The 26,015-nt window shown below is 38.5% G+C and overlaps 1 protein-coding gene across 2 annotated transcripts in view; it reads left to right on the top strand.

Annotated features, from left to right (window-relative positions):
* Positions 1 to 26,015, top strand: part of axin1 (axin 1) — a 108,462-nt gene that overhangs the window by 66,893 nt on the left and 15,554 nt on the right. For both annotated transcript variants that reach the window (XM_041206774.1, XM_041206775.1), the window contains exons 4-6: positions 9,913 to 10,009; positions 18,002 to 18,139; positions 20,992 to 21,542. In XM_041206774.1, coding sequence (XP_041062708.1) covers positions 9,913 to 10,009; positions 18,002 to 18,139; positions 20,992 to 21,542 — 786 coding nt within the window. The remainder of the gene's footprint in view (positions 1 to 9,912; positions 10,010 to 18,001; positions 18,140 to 20,991; positions 21,543 to 26,015) is intronic.

The following is a 26,015-nucleotide window of genomic DNA, read 5'->3' as shown; positions in this document are numbered from 1 at the left end:
CTGTACTGGTGTCTATTGATATTGAACTAGAAGTAGAATTTACCCACTTCTATGTAGTACTGGAACTTGAAAAATACACTTGTTTTGCTAACTTCCATCAACACTAAATTGTTGGGTGTGGTAGAGAATCATTCATGGTGTTGGGGGAAAGCTTCCAGATACCCAGAATTACTCTGCTGGTTAATTCCCTTTTTTTGTTGCCTTCATCGTCATTGTTTAAGTGTCATGTCAGTTGGCTTAGGCACTGGTCTTCCAAACTTTCCAGTCATAGCAGCAGTGGATGACTTCGTTGCTGGAGTTATGGTTAAGCCAGTTTTTAATGTTGGCTAGATGCTTCCGTTGCTGGCAGCCTCTTGCTCTTCTTCCATTAATCCTTCCGGTGGTAATTAGGCACTGCAACCCTCCTGCATGGATAACCTGTCCGAAGAACTCCATTAGTTAAGAGTTTTTTTTCTTGTTCTTCAGCCTCATTCAGTTCTTTCTCTACCTGACATACCCTTACAATCCTCCTTAAGCACCACATTTCGAAGCTGTTGATGATTTTCTTTCCTAATGCTCCAAGCTCTGCATCCATAATTCGTTATCGACCAGGTGTAATATTTCAGCTCACGGATTCTTAGTTCAAGATTCAAGCTAACGTTTGTTAGAATGTTGCTTAATTTTGTAAAAACGCTTGTGGCTTATCCAATTCTTGTTCTGATTTTTGGGACTCCTTTTGACATCAGATGTTACTGTGCTACCTTGATAGTTGAATTAATTAATGGGTTCTAACTTACATTTACTGTGTTGCATACTGGAATGTCCTTTTTCTTTGCAAGAAAATGTATAGTACGGTAATGACGGTTGAACGTAAGCCCGTATCTACCACCTTACGACTATCGATTAAATTTTGCACGTCGTCTTCACTTGTTGCTATAAGTATGGTATCGTCACCATAGTGGGTGTTGTTGATGACTCTCCCTCCTCCATCCATCCCTTCAATTTGTCTGAGAATACACACACTGTATAGGAAGAAACAGTCCAGTGAGAGAGCGCAGCCTTGTCTAACCTCTCTTTTGATCACATTCCATTCACCAACTTTGTTCTCATATCTGTTCATCACTACCTGATTCCAGTAAATATTCCCAATGAATCGAAGATTTTTCCTGTTGATGTTGATGTCTTGCAGCATTTTCATGAGAAATGCACCTTTTTAAAAAAAATTCCCCTATGATTTTTCTCCTGGGTTGCTCACAGCAATGTTCTTGAGATTAAGTGTTGGACTTTATCAAATGCTTTAGTATAATCAATAAAACATGGGTAGAGGTTGATTTGCATATCAATGGCTCTTTCCACCAAGGTTTTTAAAACATAGATTGCATTTTGCGTTCCTTTATTTTCTATAATGTTTGAGGGGAACAAAGAGACTGAACCACAGAGGACCCAACACTTAATGGTAACTGCAATAACATTTGTAAACTGCAGACAAGTGACTCGTGATCAAACATCCAACCAGAGTTGGAAACTCTAGTCATGAGCCAGAGAAACGGCAAGGCCTATCAACCCCATCAACGTTGATAAATCCCTTTAGGCTGCTAATATTGCCACTAATGGTCTTTTGGGTTATCCCATGACTCAATTAGTGCAATTTATGATTTTGATGTCATTGAAAACATTTAATTTTCTGGGACTGGAAGTTCTCAATCTAATCTCGTTGAATCTGGGTATGAGGTTGCCTCTGGCTTTCTCAAATGGTGAGGGCTGGATCATATGTAATTTGGATCCAGCCATCAAAGGCTTCATGCTTGGAGTTATGTTGAGACTATGCTGTTATTTCCTGAAATTTCTCAGCATCACCTCCAGCTGCTCCTGAGAAAGTATTTATCTGAACATACCTGGCGGGAATCCTAAAAGTACCTTCAGCTGATACTCGGTTATTGTTGGATAGCAAGGTCTTACAGCATGTCAGGTGGCCAATTAAGCGAGATTATTAGGGGAGGTTACTCTGTAGACTTTCCAGGCTTCGAAACAATGAATTTCTTCACCATAGTCAAAGAATCAGGGCATTTCTCCTTTTGAATTCAGGATTCGTTTTCCTGTTTCATTGGGCAGAATTTAGCCCTTGGTTGGCCGGCGGGCCCCACCAGCTTGGTGGTGGGTGGTCAGCCGAACCCCGCAGCCGAAACAGGGCCCGCCGCCATTTTGTGTGGGCAGGCCAATTAAGGCCCGTCGAGTGGCCTGCCCGACAGGAAGCGCTATGCGCTTCCTCTGTGTGAGGGGGAGAGGGAATCCCCAACTGTCAAAGTGCACTCTTTCGCACAAAATTTTTACAAAACGGTAATGAAACTTCATCCCGCCAGTGGATGAAGTTTCATTAATAATTTACAGGCAGCTGGGGCTCCTGGCCTGCCAGCCAGCCTTAAGGTTGGCTGGGCAGGGCATTTAACTATCTTAATGAGCCTGTCAATGGCCTTAATTGGCCATTGACAGGTCAGCCGGCGGACAGCTGATTTTGCTGTCCGCCCACCTTAAGATTTTAATGGCCCACATCATTTTCCCCTTGGCGAGTGGGCCCCGCCCTCAAATCGCCGAGGGAAAAATCCTGGCCATTGTCTCTGAAAGTTGAGTAAATTTGAGGATTTTGCATATCTACCCTCTGAAGGACTAGCTGAAGATTTCATGGTTAATGGAGACTCAGAGTGCAGTATAAAGTTTTCCAAAAACAAAATGTTAAAAATACACAGTATCTGAAAAAAGATTGACGATTGCATTTCCAATGTTGTTTTTATTTGAGATTCACATTATCTACATTTTTTAAAACAGATTATCATTTGCACATACAATGTTTTATGTCCAGACTAAGTTAGATGTTTGGTCTTAAAGGTTTAGTAGCCTCAAGGCTTGAGCCCATCCACCCAACCCAGTTAGGCAATGGCTGTGTTTCCAGACATTTGGAAGCTAGTGACTGGGATTACAACTTTTGCAATTCTGGGAAGTGGGAGAGAAAGTCCTTGGGATTTGAGACTCTCAATTGGATTAAGGAGCAAGATATAGCTGTGGTGGGGATGTTGCAGGGTAAGAATGTGAATTAATTTAGAGCTATCAGCTGGGAAACCCCTTTTATCCTTCATCTCCTTCAATTTAACAAACAAGGTAACCCTGTATAGAAATTTGTGATGTGAAGAAATCAACATTTTTAACATCCAAACCTATGAATATCAGCAGATGCAAATGTCAAAACTCTTGCACAAAGACGAAGATAGAAATGGTAATGACATAAATGTACCCCACACAGAGTAATACCACAAAAAACTCAGAACTACTATATACGGTTGTTGTTTTCTACTAGCAAACTCACAATATTTCAACTGCAGCAGGTAAAGTTGGAAAATTCCTGACCCCATAAACCACACACCAGCTGATTTAATACAAACGCTGTCATGGAGGGTCCATTTGTAATATGTTTAAAAAAAACAGTATATTGGTATGCAAAAACATCTCACTCAGAATGCGAAACAATCTTAAAATGCATTTACCAATATGTGGAGTGGAAAACTCACTATTACAAGCAAACAGCAATTATGCTCAGTGATCTGAGACAACATTCTAATTTGCATTGTTTACTTAATAATTAAGGTTTCTAGCAATTAATGTTTCCAGCTTTAAAGGCTCAGGTGAGCTTAGATACAGCTACACCATGGTAGCAGAATAATGCTTGTGCATTAAATTGTGTAATGGCCTGAATTTTGTGGTCAGTAGCGAAGGAACGTGCTCACCGTTCACTATGCTTACGTTTGCCCATAAATGTCCTGTGGATTTTTGAACAGCAACTTAGTCATCACACGTCTAATACCATGCACTGCCCTCTGCAGGGAATATAGGACCTGTGTAAACAGGATAAGTATCAGCGTGTCTCTTACACTAATCGAATTGAAGAATCTTTGCTGGGGCAAACAGAAACAAATTTTCACTCCAGGGTCAGAAACCCAATGCCTCAAACATTGTCAGTGGCCATGACGCAATGCAATTTAAAAGGCAAATGAAAGATGGATGCGATTGAGAGATATGAAAGAGGGATAAGGTTTTTTTTAAAAAATTGTTTTAATGTTTTTTTTATCAAAGATTAAAAGTGAAAGAATGAGACTCCATACATAAGTTAATTTTCAGTGCCAGAGAGAGTGTGTGGCAGTAATTGAGGTGTAAAACTTTGTTTAAAAAATCTCTTTTGAATACACAAGCCCTAGCTTTTTTTCTAGCAAACTTAATGTGTAAGAACCACAAATTCGCATGCTTGTGTGTATTTAAATGCTGGCGCGATGCTTTTAGAGCAACGTTGTGGAGGAACACGCTAACTCGGCAGCAACTTTCAGGTTTCCATGTTTTACTGCATATGTGCAGAGCTGGAATTGCTGTCAGCTTTGCATCATCCTAATGGTGACAGCTAATATATTCATCTTTATTATTGCAAAATTCCAAGCTATTATTTAAAAATACTGATTTATCATAGGCAATGCCACAGGAAATCTGCTACTTCTCTAAAAAAAACAATCTGGAATTACTTAATACAACTATAAACATTGTAAATTATATGAAAATAATTTTATTTTTATTTCTCAATCATATTTTTCAATTAATATTATTTGGTTCATTTTTGACACATTTAGAGGTAGAATCATTTTTGCTGTTAACAATGTAGGGTTAACATTACAAGCAGGATTCGGCATAAAATTAGATTTGGATTCTTCACAGACCAGGGCTCAGCATGTCTGGATCTGCGGGGAGCTTTGGTTCTTTTTTATATGGAGATTAAGGGGAACAGGGCCTATGTAATGAGCAGATAAAAGCGAGAGATGGAAAGAGATTCATTACTCATGGCTCTTAGCATTCTGGGTAGAGGTTTACACCCAAAAAAAGGAAGTTTGATGTTCCTTCGTTGTGCTCATTCAGTGAACTGTAAAACACTTTGAAGAAGCTTATCTGTAGTTCGAGGGTTTCCTGGGAGAGTTGCTGGCTGGCTGGCAAGGAAGGCATTGACATGAAAGTGATTTCAATGCCAGGGTATCAGACTAGAGCAAACCCATTCGTATGATCATTTTAGCAAAAATGTGTGCACTAAAGTCTTTAGCATCAGAAACTACTACCAGTAAAGAAATTGTGTTCCTTAAAATCCTATCGCAGGAAATTAAAAATTGATATGCAGCTTGTGTTTGAAGCTGCCATGTCCATAGGGTTCTTAAACTTGGATTATGTTATCCAAAGAGATCTCCAGAAAGAGTGTTTTGGAAAAATATATTTTGATAATTTAGAAGGGCAGGAGATGTGAATCAAAATTCTAACATTTTTACATTTCCCCAGTGGCCAGTACTTATCCCATCATATGATCCATTCTCTAATGATACAAATTTGAATGTAGTGAAATCAGCATGTTCTCAGTTATTTATAGAAGAACCTTTGTTTACAAAGGATTTTCTGTAGTTATTTAAACCCTGAATAGGAAGGTGCTTTTAAAATATTTAAGAACAGTTAACATAAAAGCAAATTTTGAAATTCATTCAGTTGAGGTTGTTTGGATTTTTGGGGGCACTGGGGCTGAAAATCATGCAAACTGAATAAAGACCAGCACAGCAACATTGATTGTATGACTTCCGTTCCCTCTTTATGAAATTCTCCGAATAGTAATTTTCCCCATTTCCCCCTTCTGTCAATGGGGAAAAAAGAAAAGACATAGTTGTGTGAAATGAATACAGAAAATGCTGGAAATGCACAGCTATTTGATGGGCATCTGTAAGAGAAAAGTAGGTGAAAATTTCTAGTGAGATCTTTCAGCCATCTTTAGTGTTGTAAGAGTGACTGTGATAGTTTGAGCAACAAATGAACAAATATGCATTTATATAGTACCGTTACATCCTCAGTCTCAGAAAATGTTTCCTACCCAATGATTTATCTTCAAAGTACAATCACTGTTAGGTGAGCAAAACGTGGCAGCCAATGTGTGCAGAGCAAGGTCCCACAAACAGCTGATGAGATCATTGACCAATTTAATTGTCTTTGGCTTTGACTAGAGGAGGAATGTTGGCTAGAACACTGGGAGGGAGCCCTGCTCTTCAATTAATGCCAGTGGATGTTTTACATGTAACATTCCATCCAAAAAAGACATTCTGGCAAAGCCGCACTTTGCAGATTATGGTTACTGTTATGATATTTAAAGGTTCATGTATGTTTTCTCTCAGAAGTTTGCGATAGTATAATGAATGTTAGTGTAAGACTCAATTATTGATGGAAAATTATCTAGAATGAGATGGAGGTTTACAGGAACTCAATATGAAAAATGGAAGTAAATTTACAATGGTGAATTTTGGGCAACTGGGCAAATAAATCTATCCAATTACAAGTCTGCCATATAGAAATGACCGACCTTGAATGTATCATAACTTGATTTTCTGAATTATCATCTCTGGTCATAACTCTTATTTTCAAATCTTGTCAGCAACCATGTAATTTTCCTCCTTATGCCACTATATAATATAATTAAAATTTCTAAAGTCATTAACACCTTAAAAAGAACATTTAACAATTTGCAAGCTAATTGCTGCACCTATCCATGCCATTCTAAAAATACCTGTAATAATTTTCTCCTAATCGTCTGCTGTCTCTCAGGAGACTTGGCTTTCTGTTAACCTTTCAGTTGCATTTTTAATACTAGTGAATTCCCTGAATTTTATCCATTTTCTGAAAGCTTTTTAACACCCCCTAACTGAATGTGATCCCCTTGGTAATACTTTAACGCACAATTATCACACTCCTACTACTTATCCTTCTCCCAGCCTTTTCTAGCAGCTCCTCCTGGTGGCTATAGATTAATTTCCTAGCATGCCGAAACATCTCACTACCAATGCTGTGTTCAGTGATTAGTCCTAAAGGGATTTTGCAATGGTTTTATTCCCCAAATGTTAACAATTCGGTTCTCTTCAAAAATAAAAGCACACAATTTCGAGCTCTGGTCAACAAGCAGGAATGAAAACCATAGCTATTTGTAGCACTCCCTCGCACCCCACCTCCCCTTCCCTGAGATCATGACTCGGGGAATCCTGGGTTTTATTAACACTTAACCTGAGCTTTTTTTAACCAATGCCAGAACAATGGCCAAGGTAAATGCAGGTGGTGGAGGAGCAGTACACTGATGTGGCATCACCATCTTGTTGTACTGCGCCTAAAGCTGAGCAGTTGAAATAAAATGTGAATTAAGGTGCACTCCATTGTTGCAATTACATATATTGATAATTTAGGCAATCTGGTATGAAACCAGTCACTGAGGATTTATTTTTATGTTGATAAAATTTCCTAATTTAAGGTTTAAACTGTAAACTAAAACTATAATGGCTGCCTCCTGATAAATGTATTATCATCGTCTTGCTTGCACGACACACAGTGACACAATTAATTTCAGCCATTCTGTGAGGCTCGTATCCTATAAAGGAATCATTTAATTGAGTTAACTGTATTCTGTTTTCAGAATATTTTAAATTTGATTTTCTGCTTCAAAATGTATTGAGGGGACTAGCTATTGAAAGCTGCTGCAGTTGTGTAAAAGTACACATTTCCCAATTTTCAAAATATGCATGTAATATGTATCCAATTTGGTACATTTTTACTTTGTCAGCTGATTTTTATTTTGGCTGGAGCAATTTTTTAAAAATTATATAGAAAACAAATCGTGCTGTTTCATTGAAGCAGAATTGAGTAAATGTATTTTCAAAGATTACTCCAAATCTAATGATTTTAAACCCCATAACTTTGCTACTACATAAAAATTAACATGTACGTGCATTTTTTTTCAAAATGTCTACACATGTGACACTCCTTTCATGAGTCGTAGGTGCGACCCCAGAGTCTTTAAGACTGAAATGTTTGCATCTATTGTGCTGTTCTTTATTGAAGGAGGAGGGGCAAGATAAAATTAATGAATCAGAATGTGGCTTTGTTTGAACCTGCTGCTAATGGATGAGTTGGCAAATAATGTTAAAATAGTCAAACCTTTCAAGTTCAGAGGTGGCGCTAGGGAATCAAACCAAGAGAACATCAAAGTCGGCACAGCAGGACAGAACATGTGTTTGAATGGATAGATTAGAGGCCATTATCAGTCGTTTGCCACGATGTGGTGAACAAAGGCATGTTCTCCCCTTCAGGATGGGGTTAGTGAAGTGTGTAAAAAGCCACTTCCCAGCACCCTATCTGAGAACCGGAAATCTATACACCTGTACATGCTGGGTAATGTGGATCATCATTCTGCTGCCAATGACCTGTCTTATCACTAAATTGAAGATACCTGTATACTTAGATTGGGATGCTCTTTCCAATGACACAAATTCTGAAGGAGTTTTAAAGAATTATTAGTGCAATTCTTAAGTCCTAGTTTCCTTTCTAATTGGCTTTGATTAATAGTTTTTCTTTGAAGTATAAGGCAAGTTGCCAGTGACCTATAAACACTGTTTTAGTTTGATCCAGTGTTTGAAGTTTGTAGCTAGTTGCTGTTTGTGTACTATACAAACACAGCATTTCAAAGAATACAGTGAATTCTGTAAAAGAAATATCTATGATTGTGGACTATTTGTGACTGTCTACAAGATGAATATTGCCAAAATGTCACAGTTTGTGTACTTTTTTTGCTCTGTGTCAAAGTTGATTATTTCTGTGGGTCAATCCCTTGCAGGATTTTTTTTAAATTGACCCTGCTTTGCATTTTGTCAATGTTTTACATTTTGACACTTACCAGGCTGTGCACGTTATAGAAGGTCAAATTTAAAATGCAAACCTCCCTTGACATAGATACAGTGATTACCCTCTAAAATGGGGCAGAGAAAACATGAATGCGCCATAGTTTCAGTACCCTACTAAGTTTCAATGGAAGGAAGTAACCACTGTTTCCAGATAGGTAATGCCAACAACTATTCAGTTAAAAACAAAAAACTGCGGATGCTGGAAATCCAAAACAAAAACAGAATTACCTGGAAAAACTCAGCAGGTCTGGCAGCATTGGCGGAGAAGAAAAGAGTTGATGTTTCGAGTCCTCATGACCCTTCCACAGAACTCTGTGGAAGGGTGATGAGGACTCGAAATGTCAACACTATTCAGTTAAGTTCATTAGTGCTCAAAACTGTGTCGTTTCTTCTAAATTTTTCATCAACCACCTGTGCTCTTTTTGCAATATTTGGGCAGTGTCATGTAGAAAATGTAATTCGGGTTGGGTGATTTACAGAAAATAAGCATTGAATAGTGACAGCCATTTAACTTATGTGCCTCAGGCATCCATGAATTTATTAACTGGGCTGTTTCTTTTATTCAAATGATCAACATTTTTAAGGGTTGTTGTTATAAATTTAGTTTTGGGCAACTGTTTCTGGCTGTGGTGTGTTACTGTGAGGCCTGATGATTTAAATGAACAGCCTCAATAGTGCAAGTTCTCTGACCACTATGCAGATGAATGTTCACAGCAGAGCCTGGAAAAATTAGATACAGTTGTGAAATCTTCATACTATTTCCACAAGTGTGTCATTGTTTTTGCTGCAGTTGACATCTCTGTGCACTGGAAAAAAAGATCTCCAGTGTTTGCTTCTGGGAAGTGTAACTTTGTAGGGGCCACATATAGATTTTTTTTTAAAAAGTTTTCTGGTTTTCCTTTACTTGCTACTTTGCTTTGGGTTGACTATTATGAGAAGTACGATAACGTAATGCAGATTGATTAAAAATCCAAAATTTTCTCCTATAATTCCACCACATTTGCCTTGGTACAGTGTATATTTATCTCTGTTTACACTGTACATTGGGTGAAATACTACTTGGCTCAGATGCGGTTTGCAAAATGGTATAACTAATTGAGTCTTGTAATGCTCTACTCGACTATGGTTTAATGAAACTGCCTTATTTTCCGGACAGAGATGGAATTCCACCATACAGAATCCGAAAGCAACATCGGCGGGAGATGCATGAAAGTGCCAAAGCGAATGGACGAGTGCCACTACCTCACATTCCTGTAAGTATTACTTATGCAAATCTACTTTCTACAGGTGAGCAAAAGACATGTTCAGCAATGCCACTTTAAAGGCTTAAACAGGTGGATTTTCGCTAAGCCTTATTCATTGTTCTTTACCATTTCTTCTGTTGCCTTAGTATTTTACCCAAGTTTTTTAAAGCTGTACAGATAGTGGCTGACTTGGAGAACCAATTAACATTATGAAATGTGTTCAGATATTGTTTTATCAACCATGCACTATGTAATTCGTAAAGCAGTAAAAAGAAGCAAAAAAAAATGCAGATGTTGAAAATCTGAAACACAGAAGTGCTAAAACACTCACTAGGTCAGGTAGCATGAGTAAAGAGAACAAAGGATTTGATGTATTAGGTGGAATCCTTTGTCAAACTGCTTTGCTTCAGGGCTATGTTGCTATAAAGTTCCTTACATATTATCCATAGTTGGAGATCAGCTATTGAATTTGCTGTTGTCGTGAATTGTGTTTTTATTGGATGTATCTTTCTGTTGTGACAAATGTTTGTCAAAGACCCATTTTTAAATTGAATGATAACATAAGGATGACCCCTTGCATCTTTAGTATTTATGGGCACATAAAGCAGCAAGAAAACCACATGCTGTGGGGATTCTTCAGTTTAGAGCCATCTTTGTGTCATTTAAGAGTTGACCACTGAAACTATTATGACAATTATCTTTGTCTTTTATTGGTTTTAACATAGCAGTAGGAGTAGTATCCTACTGCCAAATGCTGCCAGCTACTGTTTGGTAAATGTAACACACTTGACCTAAAAAAAAAGTTAATTAAGTACTGTGAGATACACCTATGGGAAATCTTCAAGGCCTTTTTTGGTTAGGACTTATTGCAGAGTATTCTTTTAACATGTTTTGCCAACTTGATTAATTCCATTCTTGTATACCCTTAAACTAGTGGTGTAATGAATCTCCTCAAATGCCTAAGTCCTTGAGCTAGGAAGTAATCCAATTTCAGTGCTAGGAAAGTTGGAATAATGTTCCCTGAATTGTTTTTCCTTCCTGGAGCAAGAGAGACAAACACTATTTCATGGAGTTATTAAGAGTGTGGAAACAATAAAGGACTCAGATAGAAAAAAAAAATGTTGATATGGTTAGTGTTTCCCAGTTAACTACCAGAGTTCAAATGCTGACTTTTGTTATGAGCCTCCTAGAAATAGATGCATAAGACATAGCCCTTAAATAGCAGGCTATGTTTAAACTTGAAAATTTATTTGTGAAATATTCTAAAATAGACAGTGATGCCCAATTATGCAACTGAGAAAGTTGTTTGAGCATGCATATGCTGTGGGGGAAAAAATGAATGTTGTATTGTGATATAATTATGACTAGTTTACAAAAAGCCCCATTAATGTGAGAAGTTAACACCAAGCCCTGTGTTTGAGCAAGTGCACAGTTAGCTGTATGTCAGCTTCATAAGTGAGACAATGAATACACCAACTTGTACTTTGTTCTCATTTATATTTTCAATTTAAAATGTTCCACTCAAACAAAAAAAATTGAACTTGTGCAAGATGCTGAAGAAGGCCTTTCACCGGAAAATAACTGTTTTATTAAAATATTTTTTTATTATTCACTCACAGGGTATGGGCTTCGCTGGTTGGGCCAGCACTTATTGCCCATCCCTAGCTGTCCTTGAGAAGGTGGTGGTGAACTGCCGCCTTGAGCTGCTGCAGTCCATGTGGTGTAGGTACACCCATGGTGCTGTTGGAAAAGGAGCTCCAGGATTGTGACCCAGTGACAGTGAAGGAACGGCGATATATTTCCAAATCAGGATGGTGAGTGACTTGGAAGGGAAGTCACTCACCATCCTGACTTGGAAATATATCGCCGTTCCATTTGATGCTCAAAGCCAGGAGAATTCAAAGGAATGCTTTGAGCAGTGAACGTGAAATAATTCTGGCATGCATTATTTACCAATTAATGAAAGTTATTCCAATTATTTGCTTTGTATATTGGTAATCAATATGAACTACAGTGAGGCCATCTCTTTCAGATCAAAACAGCTATTTGTGCCTTTAAGCTCTGACCAGAATTGCAGTTTTTGTTCTTGTAGAGGCAAAGAAACTATGCAGAGCAGGTATTAAACCCCACTTGTTTAATTAAATCCATTTGCAAAGAATTGAAATATTGAGAGCTCAGGGTATTCTATTTTCTTTAGTTTAGCATCCAGTTCAGTACTAAAAATTGGAGTAGTGTGATTTCATATCTCGTAGTACTCCCATATCATCATCTGCATATTTGAACCATGTGCTCTAATTAAGAACAGGAAGACTTAAGGACATAATGGTCCTAGTAATCATTGTCAGTTTGCATGGACAGTACAACTTTTCAGTTAGCAATGAGGAAAAACCTTTTAAAAGAACCATTGGTGTGATGTACTGGCAAGGTCTGCTCATTTCTGCAACATTCCTGTGGTAGGTTAAATTGAAAGTGTAGAATTGTCACATTTCAGTTTAGCCGGAACAGTTCTACATTACTATCCCACTGAGTCTTTATGTTTTGCAGAAGCTACAAACAATTTGCATTAGCTATTTATGTGAAGTTCCAGTTCTGGAGCCAAGTTCTGAGCAGATCCCACAGAATGCAGATTGTTGCTCTGTGCTGCAAATGGACTAAGCCATGAAGAACTATTTCTATACAATTGTGAATTTTGTAACCAAAGTGGGGGAAAAAAAATTGGCTGTAGTGTATGGTTGGTGCTTATGCAGTCCACCTTTGAATTCAGTGCATGCAACTTTGTGGCTCAATTGTTAGGACAACTTGAGGAGCATGTAACAGTTTTATTTGCTGTAATGTTTAGGTATAGCCAAAATCTTGCTGCTTATGTTCCTAAACCTGTCAAATGTCACTGCACCAGTTCTTTGCCAAAGGAAGAAATCTCTGCTAATGGCATAATAGAGAGTTGGTTTCTAACTGTTCTGACTTAAAATAGCTTTGCACCGGGGTAATCAGATTGGGTTTAATTCCATCAGTACAGTCCGAGGTTCTTCACCAGAAACACGTTGGGTTCTCACAGTCTCCATTCTGTTTGTTCACATTCAATATGGCAAAAGCAAATCCACCATCAAACTAATCTTATTAAGGGAGTTCAGTTGGCTTCGGCTTTAAATTAAATTATTTTCATCCTTAAGCTGCAGAAGACCTAGTCTTCAGCTTTGATCATTTGGTTGTGAATAGCTGAACGATTGGGCAGTGGCTATTCCCAGCTGCACAGCACTCTGTTCATTCACATTGCTGCTTTCACTGCGTGGTTGCTGTAGAGAAGCCTTGACTGATCAGCCTTATCCGGATGTGATTCTGCTTTATTCATCTCTTCTAAAAAGATGAAACTGAATAGGAGAAAATTGGTTGGCTTTGCCAGATCTGCAATAAAAGTTATATCTGAGCAGGTTACCTTAGCTTGCTTTTTTATGGTTTTTTTATGGTTTAACAATAAAATATCATAGTTTGCACCAAATCGGTGATGTCCTTAATCTAACTTCAAAGGTTTGAATCATTTGAGATGAAAATCTATTTGGTATTTTAAGTGTAGCAATGAGATATTTTGAAACATTGGCATAAGAGCTGAACTTGGAGCAAGGGAAAAATAAATGTCAGTTTTGAAAAGAAGACCACAACATCCTATTAAATTCCTGGCTTTTATCTTCACAATTAAGATCTCCCTTTCATATGACAGTGTAGCTCAATAAAAGTGAAGAATAAACACCAAGTAATGAAAAAGGCTTTCAGCATCAAAGTAAGATGTAACATTACTGGGTGAGGGTGTGAGGGGAGAAAGAGGAAGATTTCACTATGTGTAATGAAATAACTTAATTTATGAAATATAGCATTACAGTTTTGTTATATAACACTCAAACTCATCCTCAGTGGTAACTGTTGTCTTACTCTGATTTGAAAATGTGTGTGTGTGTGTGTGTGTGTATGTATATATGTATGTATATATGTATGTGTATATATAGTGTGTGTATATATATATATATATATATATATGTGTGTATATGGATTTTGGCTATAATGTGAGTAAGTTTTGAACCTAACCCACCCAGCAGGAAACTGACTGGATTGGATCGGATGCCCACTTTATGCCCCATCTAATTTTACTTTGCCTTGACTTTAGGCAGTGCACTTTTGAGTTCAGTGTTCAACAAATCCAATGGACAGTCATTCTACCATTTTCCCACCAGATGGATTAGGTTAAAATTAACCCCAATATGTTTTGAAAGAAGTAATTCTGCTGTCCAGTTCAATTTGTCTCACATACAGCTGTTAACCAGTGCACATATTTCACAGGATAAATTCACAATACCTAAAGTTGTTGCAACAATCTTAACCATTTTTGGGCAAACTAATTTTCCAGAAAAAATTATGTAGTTTTTGCAGCATGTTTTTAACTGGTCTGGCTGAGTGGACTGATTTTTTTTTCATTCACAGCTACATCTGCAGCCCCGTTTGTTAACTTCCATTCTTGTAATTCAACTGAAACTGCCATCCAGCTGTAGAAAGCTTTATCTCCAAATGTCTAATTATTCCAATTCGTACACATTAAAACAGACCTATTGTGGTCCTTTCTTGTGAAAACTTGTTACAATTTAGTGACCACAGTACAGCTACAACACAAATTGAATCAGATTCTTGTGTGCAGATGAAATTGGTCTGACTATATTTCCAAGCTTAACCACCTTGGTATCAGATTTATAGCAGATATGCAGAAATAATATTTGCATAAAAGCCTATTAGCAATTACATTAAATTAGTGCAGTTATAAAAATGCACATAGTTAAAATGCATTCATGGTAAATCAGACATTTAGCTGCAGAGTTGAAATTGTATTTTTTTAATATTGTTCTGAGTTACTTTTTGGAATGTAAGTGAATATTCCTCTTTAACCATTTTAGCATGGCACGAATCCAATCTAGTTGCAAAGACAACCTACAAAGCTACCCACCTTCTACAACAGTTGCTTCCCAAGCTCCACCTTGGCCACAGCCCGGTGATAGCTAGTCCTGCCCTCTGTGGCGAGACATCAAGTTTACATTTAATACCTGTCACAGCAGCATCACTGAGTGTGGAGTTATGGCCAAATGATGGATCAAACTTGTGATACAACACATTAGTGCTTCAATGTGACTCTTTACCTTGCATGGCACTGGTCCTTTGCATTATCAAGTGCACATCTTTGCTTCCCCCTCTGTGTACACACCCCCTCCTTCCACACTCACCCTCTATTAAAAATCCTTTTTCTGTACCTTTCTGGAGAGACATTGAGTAATGTAATCAAATTGTTATTATCTAAGTTAACGATAGTTTGAAAATACAAGTAATGGTTCTTGGCATTACAGTTGAAAGATTAAAATGTAAGTTCTAGATTTAAAAAGTGAAGTCTGGAAGGTTGCACACTTGAAAACATTTCCATTATGTCTATTCTAAGTTGATACTTTTTCTTTCAGTTAAAAGATCTTAAATAATATTTTATCCTTTGAAGAAAGGAACAAAACTTAATTTTAGTAAATTGTTAAACAATATTAGTTCAAAGCCTACATTTTTATCATTTTGTTGGAAAGACTGAGTTCAGAAATATAAAGTTGAGGCATCTTTATAAAATGTATCATGGATGCCCTTTCCAAGAAGAAATGCATTGTACATTGATCTGGTTTTAGACCACTGTTCATGTCAATGCAAAGAAATCTGTATTTGGATTGGTGCAAAATTCAATGTAATTGGCATATGAAATTACTTGAAAAGAATTTAGGCAGTAGGAATAAGACTCTTGAGGATAGTCTCTCAATCTAACAGTTAGGAACCAAAGTTTGGTAGAAACCATTGGAATTTTGTTAACAAAAGCAATTGCTCTGTAAGATGTTTAATACCAGAATTTAACTGACATTCAAGTACCAGTGAGCAATGTGCCCCAATTTTCCTGTCCGTGGTGGAACTTGGACCCACTGGCTGCCACCTTTCCTTTCTGACTGTTAATCTGTCATTAAGCCCTGAATTAACCAAAGTTTTCTGAAATTCAATTCACAAGATAGTTACAAATGAGGAAATCCATCTTAATTCATCCACCCCAGATCCTCCGGCTGCTCCATTTCACTTTGTTAGTCCTAAATTTACTCATTTGAATCTATATCTCTGTCCCACCAGCTATTTCATTTCAAGTAAGATTCAGGTTAAACTGCTCCATTCCTTTTACAACCTTAGAAACCTAACAAGATCAGCTGTCAAACACTTCCTTTGTGGGTTGAGTCCAAGTTCGTGGAATAAAAGGGACAGTAGCAATATGGTGCAGAATTGGCTGAGTGATAGGAAACAGAGTAGTGATTAATAGATGTTTTTCAGACTGGAGGAATGTTTGTACTGGAGTTGCCAAGGGTCAGTGATGAGATCCTTGCTCTTCCTGGTGTGTATTAATGACATAGACCTTGGTGTACAGGGCACAGTTTCAAAATTTCAGATGATGCAAAACTTGGAATTATTGTGAACTGAGAGGAGGCTAACGTAGAACTTCAAAAGGATGTAAACAGGTTGGTGGAATGAATGGGCAGATGTGTGGCAGATGAACTTTAGTACAGAGAAGTGTGAAGTGATTCATTTTGGTAGGAAGAATGCAGAGAGAGACAATGTAAAATAAAATGTACAATTCTAAAGGGGGTGTAGGAATAGAGGAACCTGGGTGTATAGGTGCATAAATCATTGAAGGTGGCAGGACAGAATGAGACAGTGGCTAATAAAGCATACAACACCCTAGACTTGATTAATAGGAGCATAAAAGCAAGGAAGCTATGTTCAGCTTATATAGAACACTGGTTTGGGTCTCAGCTGGAGTATTGTGCTGAGTTCTGGGTGGCACACTTTAGGAAAGATGTGTACCATTAGAGACAATATAGAAAAGATTCACAGAAACACTCCCAGGGATGAGGAACTCCGGTTATGTAGATAGATTGGAGAAGTTGGGACCGTTTTCCTTGGAGAAGTCGAGAGGAGATCTGATGGAGGTATTCAAAATCATGAGGGATCTGGACAGTGTAGATTGGGAAAAACTATTTGTATTGGTGGAAGAATCAAGAACAAGAGGGCACAGATTTAATGTAATTGGCAAAAGAAGCAATGACAACATGAAAAACATTCTCACAGTGAGTGGTTAGGATCTGGAGCACGGTGCCTGAGTGTGTGCTGGAGGCAGGTTCAATCAAGGCATTCAAGAAGGAGTTATTTGAAATGGAAGAATTTACAGGGCTGTGGGGAGAAGACAGGAGAGTGACTTTAGGTAAATTTCTCTTACGGACTCTGAAGTTTCTCCTGTCTTTTTGCATAATTGTGACACCAGGGAATCAGACTAATGTCTCCTTTTTGCACTGCCTCCAGCACTTGATTGTCTCACTAACTAAAGTTGGATGCAACACACAAGGTGTAATCTGACCAGTCAATGATACAGTTTGATTACATTTATTACAATGATACATTTTGATTTATTTTGATTTGTATTCTAATCCTTTAACTATGTAGATTAACATTCTGTTGGTTTTGTTGATGTACCTCTGCATATCATCATCATTATTCAGTTCAACATTAGTTGTGAAGCTCATGGCTTTTCTTTTCATGTCTTGTCTTTTCTTCTTATATGCAGTACTTTACATTAAATTTCATTTACCATTTTTTGTGTCTAACTCATTCTGTAATCTCTAATATACATCCTCCAGACCCACTGATCCTCCTAGTTTGGCATCACTTTGGTCTAAACTAACCTCCAAGTGATATAATTTTTTTGATCAATAAAATAAACTGTCGCTTTTGTAACTCTTGTAATGATAGACATTTCCTCATTTTCAAGCTTTTTCAAAATAAGATTGACGTGGTATTGGGCTATTTTAATATTGTAAAGATTTGCTGAGAGAACAGAAAACAGTTATTCCAGAAATCTTCATTGACACGGATTGTGCTTTTTTGACCTCTTGCTCTACCTAGCGCACATATCGGATGCCAAAGGATATCCACGTTGAACCAGAAAAGTTTGCTGCAGAACTCATTAGTCGGCTTGAGAGTGTGCTGCGAGAACGAGAGGCAGAGGAGAAGTTGGAAGAAAGGCTTAAACGTGTGAGAGCGGTAGGTTTCATGATCATTTAGACGATAACATACATCCTAACCCATCAGAACAAAATTGTGCCTTTAACTGTAAATATAAGGCAGTATTTTTTTCCTCTCTCTCTTCTCTCATTTGTTGTAATGTATTCTTTAACTTTTGCTTTTTCTGAAAAGCGGCTACAGAGGCAGCTGAAAACCAAGAATAGTACAACCAAGAGACCTCTATGAAGTAGTCTTGCACAAAGTCATTCAGGCTATTGAATGGCAATGTATCTTTCAGCAGTTTAAATGGTTTTAGCATCTTTTATCAATGCATAACATCACCCTCTTGGGAAAGTTCAGCAGCCATCTCATGAATATATGGATTTATTTTTAAGTTCTATATATTCAAGCTAAGTTTACAGAATCCAATTTTCAGAGTTTTATGTTTGCATTATGAAATTTTATACCATAGTAGATTGCTTTACTATTTGCCTAGTTGATGTTTTTTTCCACCTTAATTCATTCCCTTTTCATAGTTGGTCTCCTTATAATGAATGCAGTAGAGTGGGCAGGTTAACCTGTAAGCTCCTCTATACCCCACATATTGCTGGTAGACGTGTATATACTTGTGAAAAAATAAGGGTGAGCAAGATTCCTGTCTGTTTTCTCTTGATCAGGAGGTTGTCTCTTGAACAACTGGTCTGAAATTACTGCTGCAGATTAATGTGTTCCTGGCACCTATGTTATGGTCAGTAAGTGCAAGCCTAAACCTATCACTAAACCCATGCAGTGTTGATTTTCAAACTACTTTGTTTTTAAAGATTTTTTTTTAGTAGTCGTCAGATGTTTTATGCCTTCAAGACTAAAATAACCTCATTTTAAAGTATCAAGAGACCATTCTTTGAATCAAATGCTGATATTTCTAATAATGAAGTGAGAAGCTATTGGCGGTAACAGTCTGTATTGTGAAGTAGATATTAAATGTCAATGAGTTGGGAGTGGAGAAAGGAGGAAGATGGGAAGCAAAATGCCTAATGGAAATTTTTCATTAGCATTTTTAAAGCTTACAAACCTGTTGCACAGTTTTTTGTAGTGCACAGCACATTTGAGAAACACTATTATGGCAAATTCCTATTACCTGGCATTGACGTGGAATGGATGGTGCCAGTTAATCAAAAATGTCGGTTACCCAAATGTTCTACGTTTCCAACCAATCTGAAAGCGCCTGAGTGATCTTTTGGTGATGCAAGACATGCCAGAGTGTGCAAATCTAGTGAGTGACACCGAGGGAAAGTGGTACTGCAGAGCGGTGGAAGGTTGAGACTGGAGCAAGAGCAGGCCACCGATTACAACTATCCGTAAGTTTGACAATTTTTAGTAGTTGTGGAAAGGTGGGGCTGATGGGGAACAAGATGTTCGAGCCAGCTTCTGAGGGATGAGAGATATCTATAGTCAAAAAACAGACCCAACAGAAATTCCAGTTAGAATTCCAGTTGGTAGAGTGTCAGATAAAACACAGTTTACTGGTTTGAGTTGTTTTTTTTTAAATCTGGAAAGAACTAAGATTGTTCATGTTCATCTATTTTATAGAACAACTTATTTATAAAATGGCAACATATGTAGTCAATAACAGGGGAAAAGATGCGAAGTGTATTGTTCATAAACTGATTCAATAGTGCCACCTGCAGGCCGATAACATAATTTAGTACTTTTACTCAACCATATAGTCTTACAATTGCTTCCTCAGTTTACCATTCTTGATCCATACGTAGCTATTAGTTTATTACTCAGTTATTATAGTAACTTTCGAGTAGGACCTTAGACTTCAAATGTGGTATCACTGTTGCAGTATCTAAATATTCAAAATGAACACAACTGAGGTGGGAATTAGATTACATATCTGGACCTAACAGTGAGAAAATTCAATTAAGACAACGTCACATGGTTTAGTTGAAACTAAATCATTTTTAGATCATAACATTAAAATGAATTATAGGTTATTTTGTACAAGTTTGTTACGTACTTAAAGAAGACTGTAACCATGTTGCCGCTTTAACTTTTAGTAATGAGTTACTTAGCATGTTAAGAGCTTCTCAAAGGTCAAAGAGATGATAAAAAAAAAATGAGACCAAGAGGGTAGGCTTGAATAAAGGCAATGATATTATTCTGCAAAGCCATTATGACTTCCAACAGTTAAAATAACACCCCTATTCCAACTAAGAATGTAGCACTTTTAGTTCTGCAATATTTTAATTGATTGCTACATGATCTTTTTTTAAACAAAATTTAATTTTCTACAGTTATGGGTGTTCTGGATAATATAGAAGGCCAGTGCTGGTAAATATATATTATTCATATGAAGTGGCAACTGTAGTGCAAGAGCTCAAGATATATGCAGTAAATACTGTAAGAAATGAAACTAATTATAAGTTAGAATGCCAGCTTCACAGTTATTTTTGGTAAACATTTTGTATTTGTTTTTTGTATTTGAATCAGGATTCTGATGTAAATGCAATGAACAGGAATGGTGAATTTGTGATTTTAGGCACATGTTAGGTTCAGCGTTTATCCACAATCCACATTTACTAAACCTTTATGCTGTGTATAAACCTCTTGGACCTTACTTGTTGCTAGAAGTTAGCAAAACAGCTGTTATGTTGATCACTTTTCACTCTTTTTATTGCATATTCTTGATGGCAGTTTGGCATCATTAAACTTGGATTCTTGAGATAGATCAAAACCAGTTCTACACTATTATAAGATTGGAAAATACTAAACTTCTGTTGGGAGACAACCGTAACAGATGGATCCAGCTGTTGGGACAGCCATTTAACACGAATTGTGTGCAGACTTCCAAATTATTTAAACTAATCCTCAGATTTCTCTTGCAGGAGGAAGAAGGTGATGATGCAGATGTTTCATCAGGTCCCTCTGCAGTTAGTCACAAACTGCCACCTGCCCAGGCTATGCACCATTTTAACTCTCGTTATTCTGAGATGGGCTGTGGTGGATTACAAGTGCGCGATGCTCATGAGGAGAATCCAGAATCTATTCTTGATGAGCATGTCCAGCGTGTAATGAAGACTCCTGGTTGCCAGTCTCCAGGACCTGGAAGGCACTCTCCAAAGTCACGGTCTCCTGACGGCTTATCCAGTGGGAAGGTAGCAAGTTTAATAGGAACGGTGCTGCCTTCAGGGCATAAACATGTATCCAAGACTGGTGTGAAAGTAGAGGCTTCCAACATGTACCATCACAAACATGTTTATCATCACATCCACCATCACAACGGGATGAAACCAAAAGAACAAATTGAGGCAGAAGCCACACAGAGGGTCCAGAGTAACTTCTGGAATGCTGATTCACACCACTATGCAACAAAGTCACGGAATTATGCTGAAAGCATGGGTATGGCACCTAATCCAGTGGAATCTTTGAATTATGGGTAAGTGAAACCATGAGCAGAGTTTCATTGCTTTCCTGTGGCATTTTGTGATGAATATTACAAAGACTTCTTTTGAAAGTTTGTCTAATGATTCAGTAAGTAATTGCATCATGTAATGTGATTGTGAAGCCATGTAGATGGCCCAGGTTTGGTGCCTGGTCTAAGCTGTGTTTACTGACCTTGATTAGGGAAGTAGTGGGAGTGCTACAGTTAGTGTCAAATTTGGCTAGAGAGAAGTAAGGAAATGCAGCTAAGGACTTTGTTTCCAATAAATATTCAGTAACCCTAGTTGAGTTGCACATTTATGAATACCTGAAGTGGAAGTATACATTATGGATAAGCTCAGGCATGAGCATTACAAGGTTCTGCATTTTCTGACTCAGCTGGAGTGATGGCTGGGAACAACTGAAGGAGTCACTAACTGAGATACACAAGAGCTTAAAACTATGGTCATGGTCTTGCCAACTTTAAGGTGGAAGAAATTTTGGCTGAGATGTTCGTTGATTGGGAAGAAAGTGTACCAATAGACTTTGGACTAATAGAAGACAATGATACAGAGCTAGGTGCTGCCTGCATTGGGGTGAAAGCTGCTCCAAGATTCTGGATGGTGTTTCCATGTAAATGATGAATAGGGAAGAGGAACCAAAGATGGACTGCTGTAGTAACTCTGTGGACCTAAGGGAGAGTCATGAAAGTGGAGCACAGAGAGGTTTTGAGGTGATAGAATGATCAATGATGTCAAAAGCAGCAAAGAGCTCAAGCAGGCCAAGATATAGTGAGGCACAGTCGCAGTTAAACACTGCTGCTTGTGACTTTAATTAGTGTAAAAAAAGAGGATTGTAGGTATAGTGGTACTTGCAGAGGTTATTGGTTTTCCTTGGAAGGTCTTGATACAAGTTGGTGATGGGGACAGTTGATGACTGCAAACATGGCACAGAGGTGAATTTCGCTTGTCATCCTGGGTTTGAAGGAGCAGGTAGTAAATTTTACAGATGGAGTGAGGAGGAAATCGTAAAGCAGCAGAGGAACAGAATGGGTGAGAGCTCTGTTGGTTGGACAGTTGGCAGGTGAGGGGCAGCCAGAGGAGCCGATGCATTGTTCGGATTTGGACACAAAAATTACTGTATTTATCATGGTGTTGGAGTTCAAGGTGAGTATGTAGGTATTGGAGCAGGAGGGATTTTTGGTGCAGAGGAGAAATTTGGAGTTGTTTCCATGATGATTGGAGTGATAATCAATTTTGGCCAAAGAATGGGTGCAACAATAGAACTAATCATCCTTAGGAACAGGGAGGGTGTGCAGTAAGGGACAAGTAGAGCACATTTGGATTTACAATGACTCCAAAATGATGCATGTTAGAAGTTTGGAAATAAGACGGTCCTTTGATGCCTGAAACAATGTCTACATTCTAGGATTGTGATGTCAGGGTAAAGTGAAATGCTGAGTATGGGACACAAGCATTGGTGCTGAGACCACACCCTTTCCCATAATGTTCCAGCTTTACACTAATGGTTTGGATTCAGAAGCATAGTACAAACTGTTTACATTTTATAGACTATACCAAATTAGAGAGAGTGTTGAATTTGAAGGCAGATGTGGGTCTACAAAATTTGTTAATAAAATGTGGTGTTATAACTGTGACAAGTACATTTCAATACAGGTAAGTGCAAAATATTGCCCGTGGGAAGTAGAACTGAACAACATAATGCTACTGAAATATTTGAAGGGTTCAGATTGTATGAGTTCCAGAAGTATTTGTAGTCTTGTTTAATGGATACAATCATTGCAGCAGCAGTCAACAAAGAGAAGCAATGCCAAATTGCTGTATATGTTCAAAATAAGGAAAAGTCAGAAGTTGTTAAACTATAAGTGTTGTAGTCAGATAGGATTGTGAGTACTGTCAGAACTGGATTGCCAAAATACAAGGGAACAATGAAGCCTGGAGAATGGATTGGTCTAGTGATTCTCTCTATGAACCAATGTGCCACTAATCCCTAATACTGTGAGGCTGAAATAAGAAACTTGAATTTATTTGCCCTTGAAATAAAGTGGATGAGTGGAGAACCTCATAAGTATTATAAGATAATAAAAGGTAGAAATGGCATATTATTTCAGATCAAACCATACAAATAAGATGTAACTTTTCAATTTGGAACCAGAAAAAATACAGTAGGCTGTAACTTCCAAGCTCCCCAACATTGTATTTGGGGGGTCACCCCAAAGATGCGCTGGGTAATTCCCTTCGGAGGTTCCCAGGTAAGGTTTGCATGGCAATTGCCCAGAAGTGCAAACTTCCACTGGGCAATTGCCCTGCAAATTTTAGATGGTTGCAACTGGGTTACACCAATAGTTACCCATAGAAGGATTAAAACCACTTCCAACTTCTGGATAACAATTGTACAAGCCCAAACCAACGCCCCCACTGGACCTGCCCCCTGCCACCTCCTCTGATCTCCCCTCCCCAATCCCCACTTTCCCCTCCCAAACCCCGAATCCTATCCACTTAACTTAGATACTTGCTTTCTGCCTGACATGTCAAGGACCTTTTTAAGTTTCACTGGACCTTTAAACTTATCTGGTTTACAGCAGCTAGCGCTGTTTAAAAAAAAAAGGGGCGTGGACTACTTCTCTTCGGCCCCAGGGATGCGCTGCACCACCTGGATCTCACCCGGCCTGAGTCAAAAGGTCAGATGAGTTAGGACCAAAGAAAAATTAAGTAAGAAATGGGGCACGAAGTGGCAATCTGACACTGCCACTCAAGGAAGTTAAGGCCCAATATTAGGACTGTTGGCAGCAAGATTTATTTCTATTTGTGTGTGTCTATCTCTGGCTCTGTCTGAAAGACACTTGCAGCCACCACAGCTTCAGAATTGAAGATACAAGCATTCCTAGAAAACATTACACTTGGGCTTTTAAGAGCTCAATGTGAGAACCAAGCAGAAAATTTCACATCTAAAATTCAGGGACGACTTTTAAGTCAAAAATTGCAGAAGAGGTCAGTGATATCTGTGAACTGTAAAACTGATACTCAGAATTCCCTTGTGAGGCAAAAATATTATTTGCATAGATCACAAAATGGTAGAACTTTATTACTACAGCAATTTTCAGAGGAATCCCTGTTTACCTGCTTGTTTGGACATTGCAGATCTCATGCTATATGAAGAAGAGCTGTGAATTCTCATGGTACCCTGGTCAATATCCCTCCCTCAGCCAGTATCACCAGAAAGTGGTTCTCTAAATCCATAAATTCTCACCAAATGAATAAATGGCCAAAGTCCCACTTTCACATTGAGAATACCCTCCATCATGATGTGTGGCATTACCACTGTGTTAAATGGGATAGATTTCGAACAGATTCTAACAACTTGGAACTGGGCATCCATGAGGCACTGTGGGCCATCAGCAGCAGCAGAATTGTATTCAACCACAATCTGTAACCTTATGGCCTGGCATATTCCCCAATCTACCATTGCCATCTATCCAGGGGATCAACCCTGGTTCAATGAAGAGTGTAGGAGGGCATGCCAGAAACAATACTAGACATAGCTAAAAATGAGGTGTTAACCTGGTGAAGCTACAGCTCAAGATTACTTACATCCCAAACAGCAGAAGCAACATGCGATAAACAGAACTAAGTGATCAGATCTAAGCTCTGCAATCATGCCATATCCAGTTGTGAATGGTGGTGAACAATTAAACAACTCACTGGAGGAGGGAGCTCCACAAGTATCCCCATCCTCAATGAAGGAGGAGCCTAGCACATCAGTGCAGAAGATGAAGCATTTGCAAACATCTTCAGTCAGAAGTGCCAAGTGGATGATCTATCTTGGCCTCCTGCAGAGGTCCCCAGTGTCATAGATGCCAGTTTTCAGCCAATTTGATTCACCCCACGTGATTTCAAACTGCTGAAGGCACTGAATACTACAAAGATCATGGGTCCTGATAGCATTCCTGCAATATTGAAGACCTGCATCCCTAGCCAAGCTCTTCCATTACAGCTAGTGTGAAAAATTGCCAAGGTATGTCCTGCCCTCACAAAGCAGGACAATCAAATCCAGCCAATTACTGTGCTATGTCTACTCTCTATCTTCAGCGAAGTGACAGAAGGTCGTCAAGAGTGCTACAAGTGGCACTTACTCAGCAATAGCCTGCTCACTGAGTTTGGGCTCCTGACCTCATTACAGCTTTTGCCCAAACATGGACAAAAGAGCTGAACTCCAGAGATGAAGTGGGAGTGACTGCCCTTGGCATCAAGGAGCCCTAGCAAAACTGGAATTGATGGAATCGGTTGTGTGTCTGTGTGTGTCTGTGTGTGTCTGTGTGTGTCTGTGTGTGTCTGTGTGTGTCTGTGTGTGTCTGTGTGTGTCTGTGCGGTGGGGGGGGGCGAATTCTCCCGCTGGTCGGAGTCATACCTAGCACAAAGGACGATAGTTGTGGTTGTTGGAGGTCAAGCCTCTCAGCCCCAGGATATCA

The sequence above is a fragment of the Carcharodon carcharias genome, chromosome 15, assembly GCF_017639515.1.
Source record: "Carcharodon carcharias isolate sCarCar2 chromosome 15, sCarCar2.pri, whole genome shotgun sequence".
NCBI classification, from domain to species: Eukaryota; Metazoa; Chordata; class Chondrichthyes; order Lamniformes; family Lamnidae; genus Carcharodon; species Carcharodon carcharias.
This window is presented reverse-complemented; position numbering and strand designations above follow the sequence as displayed.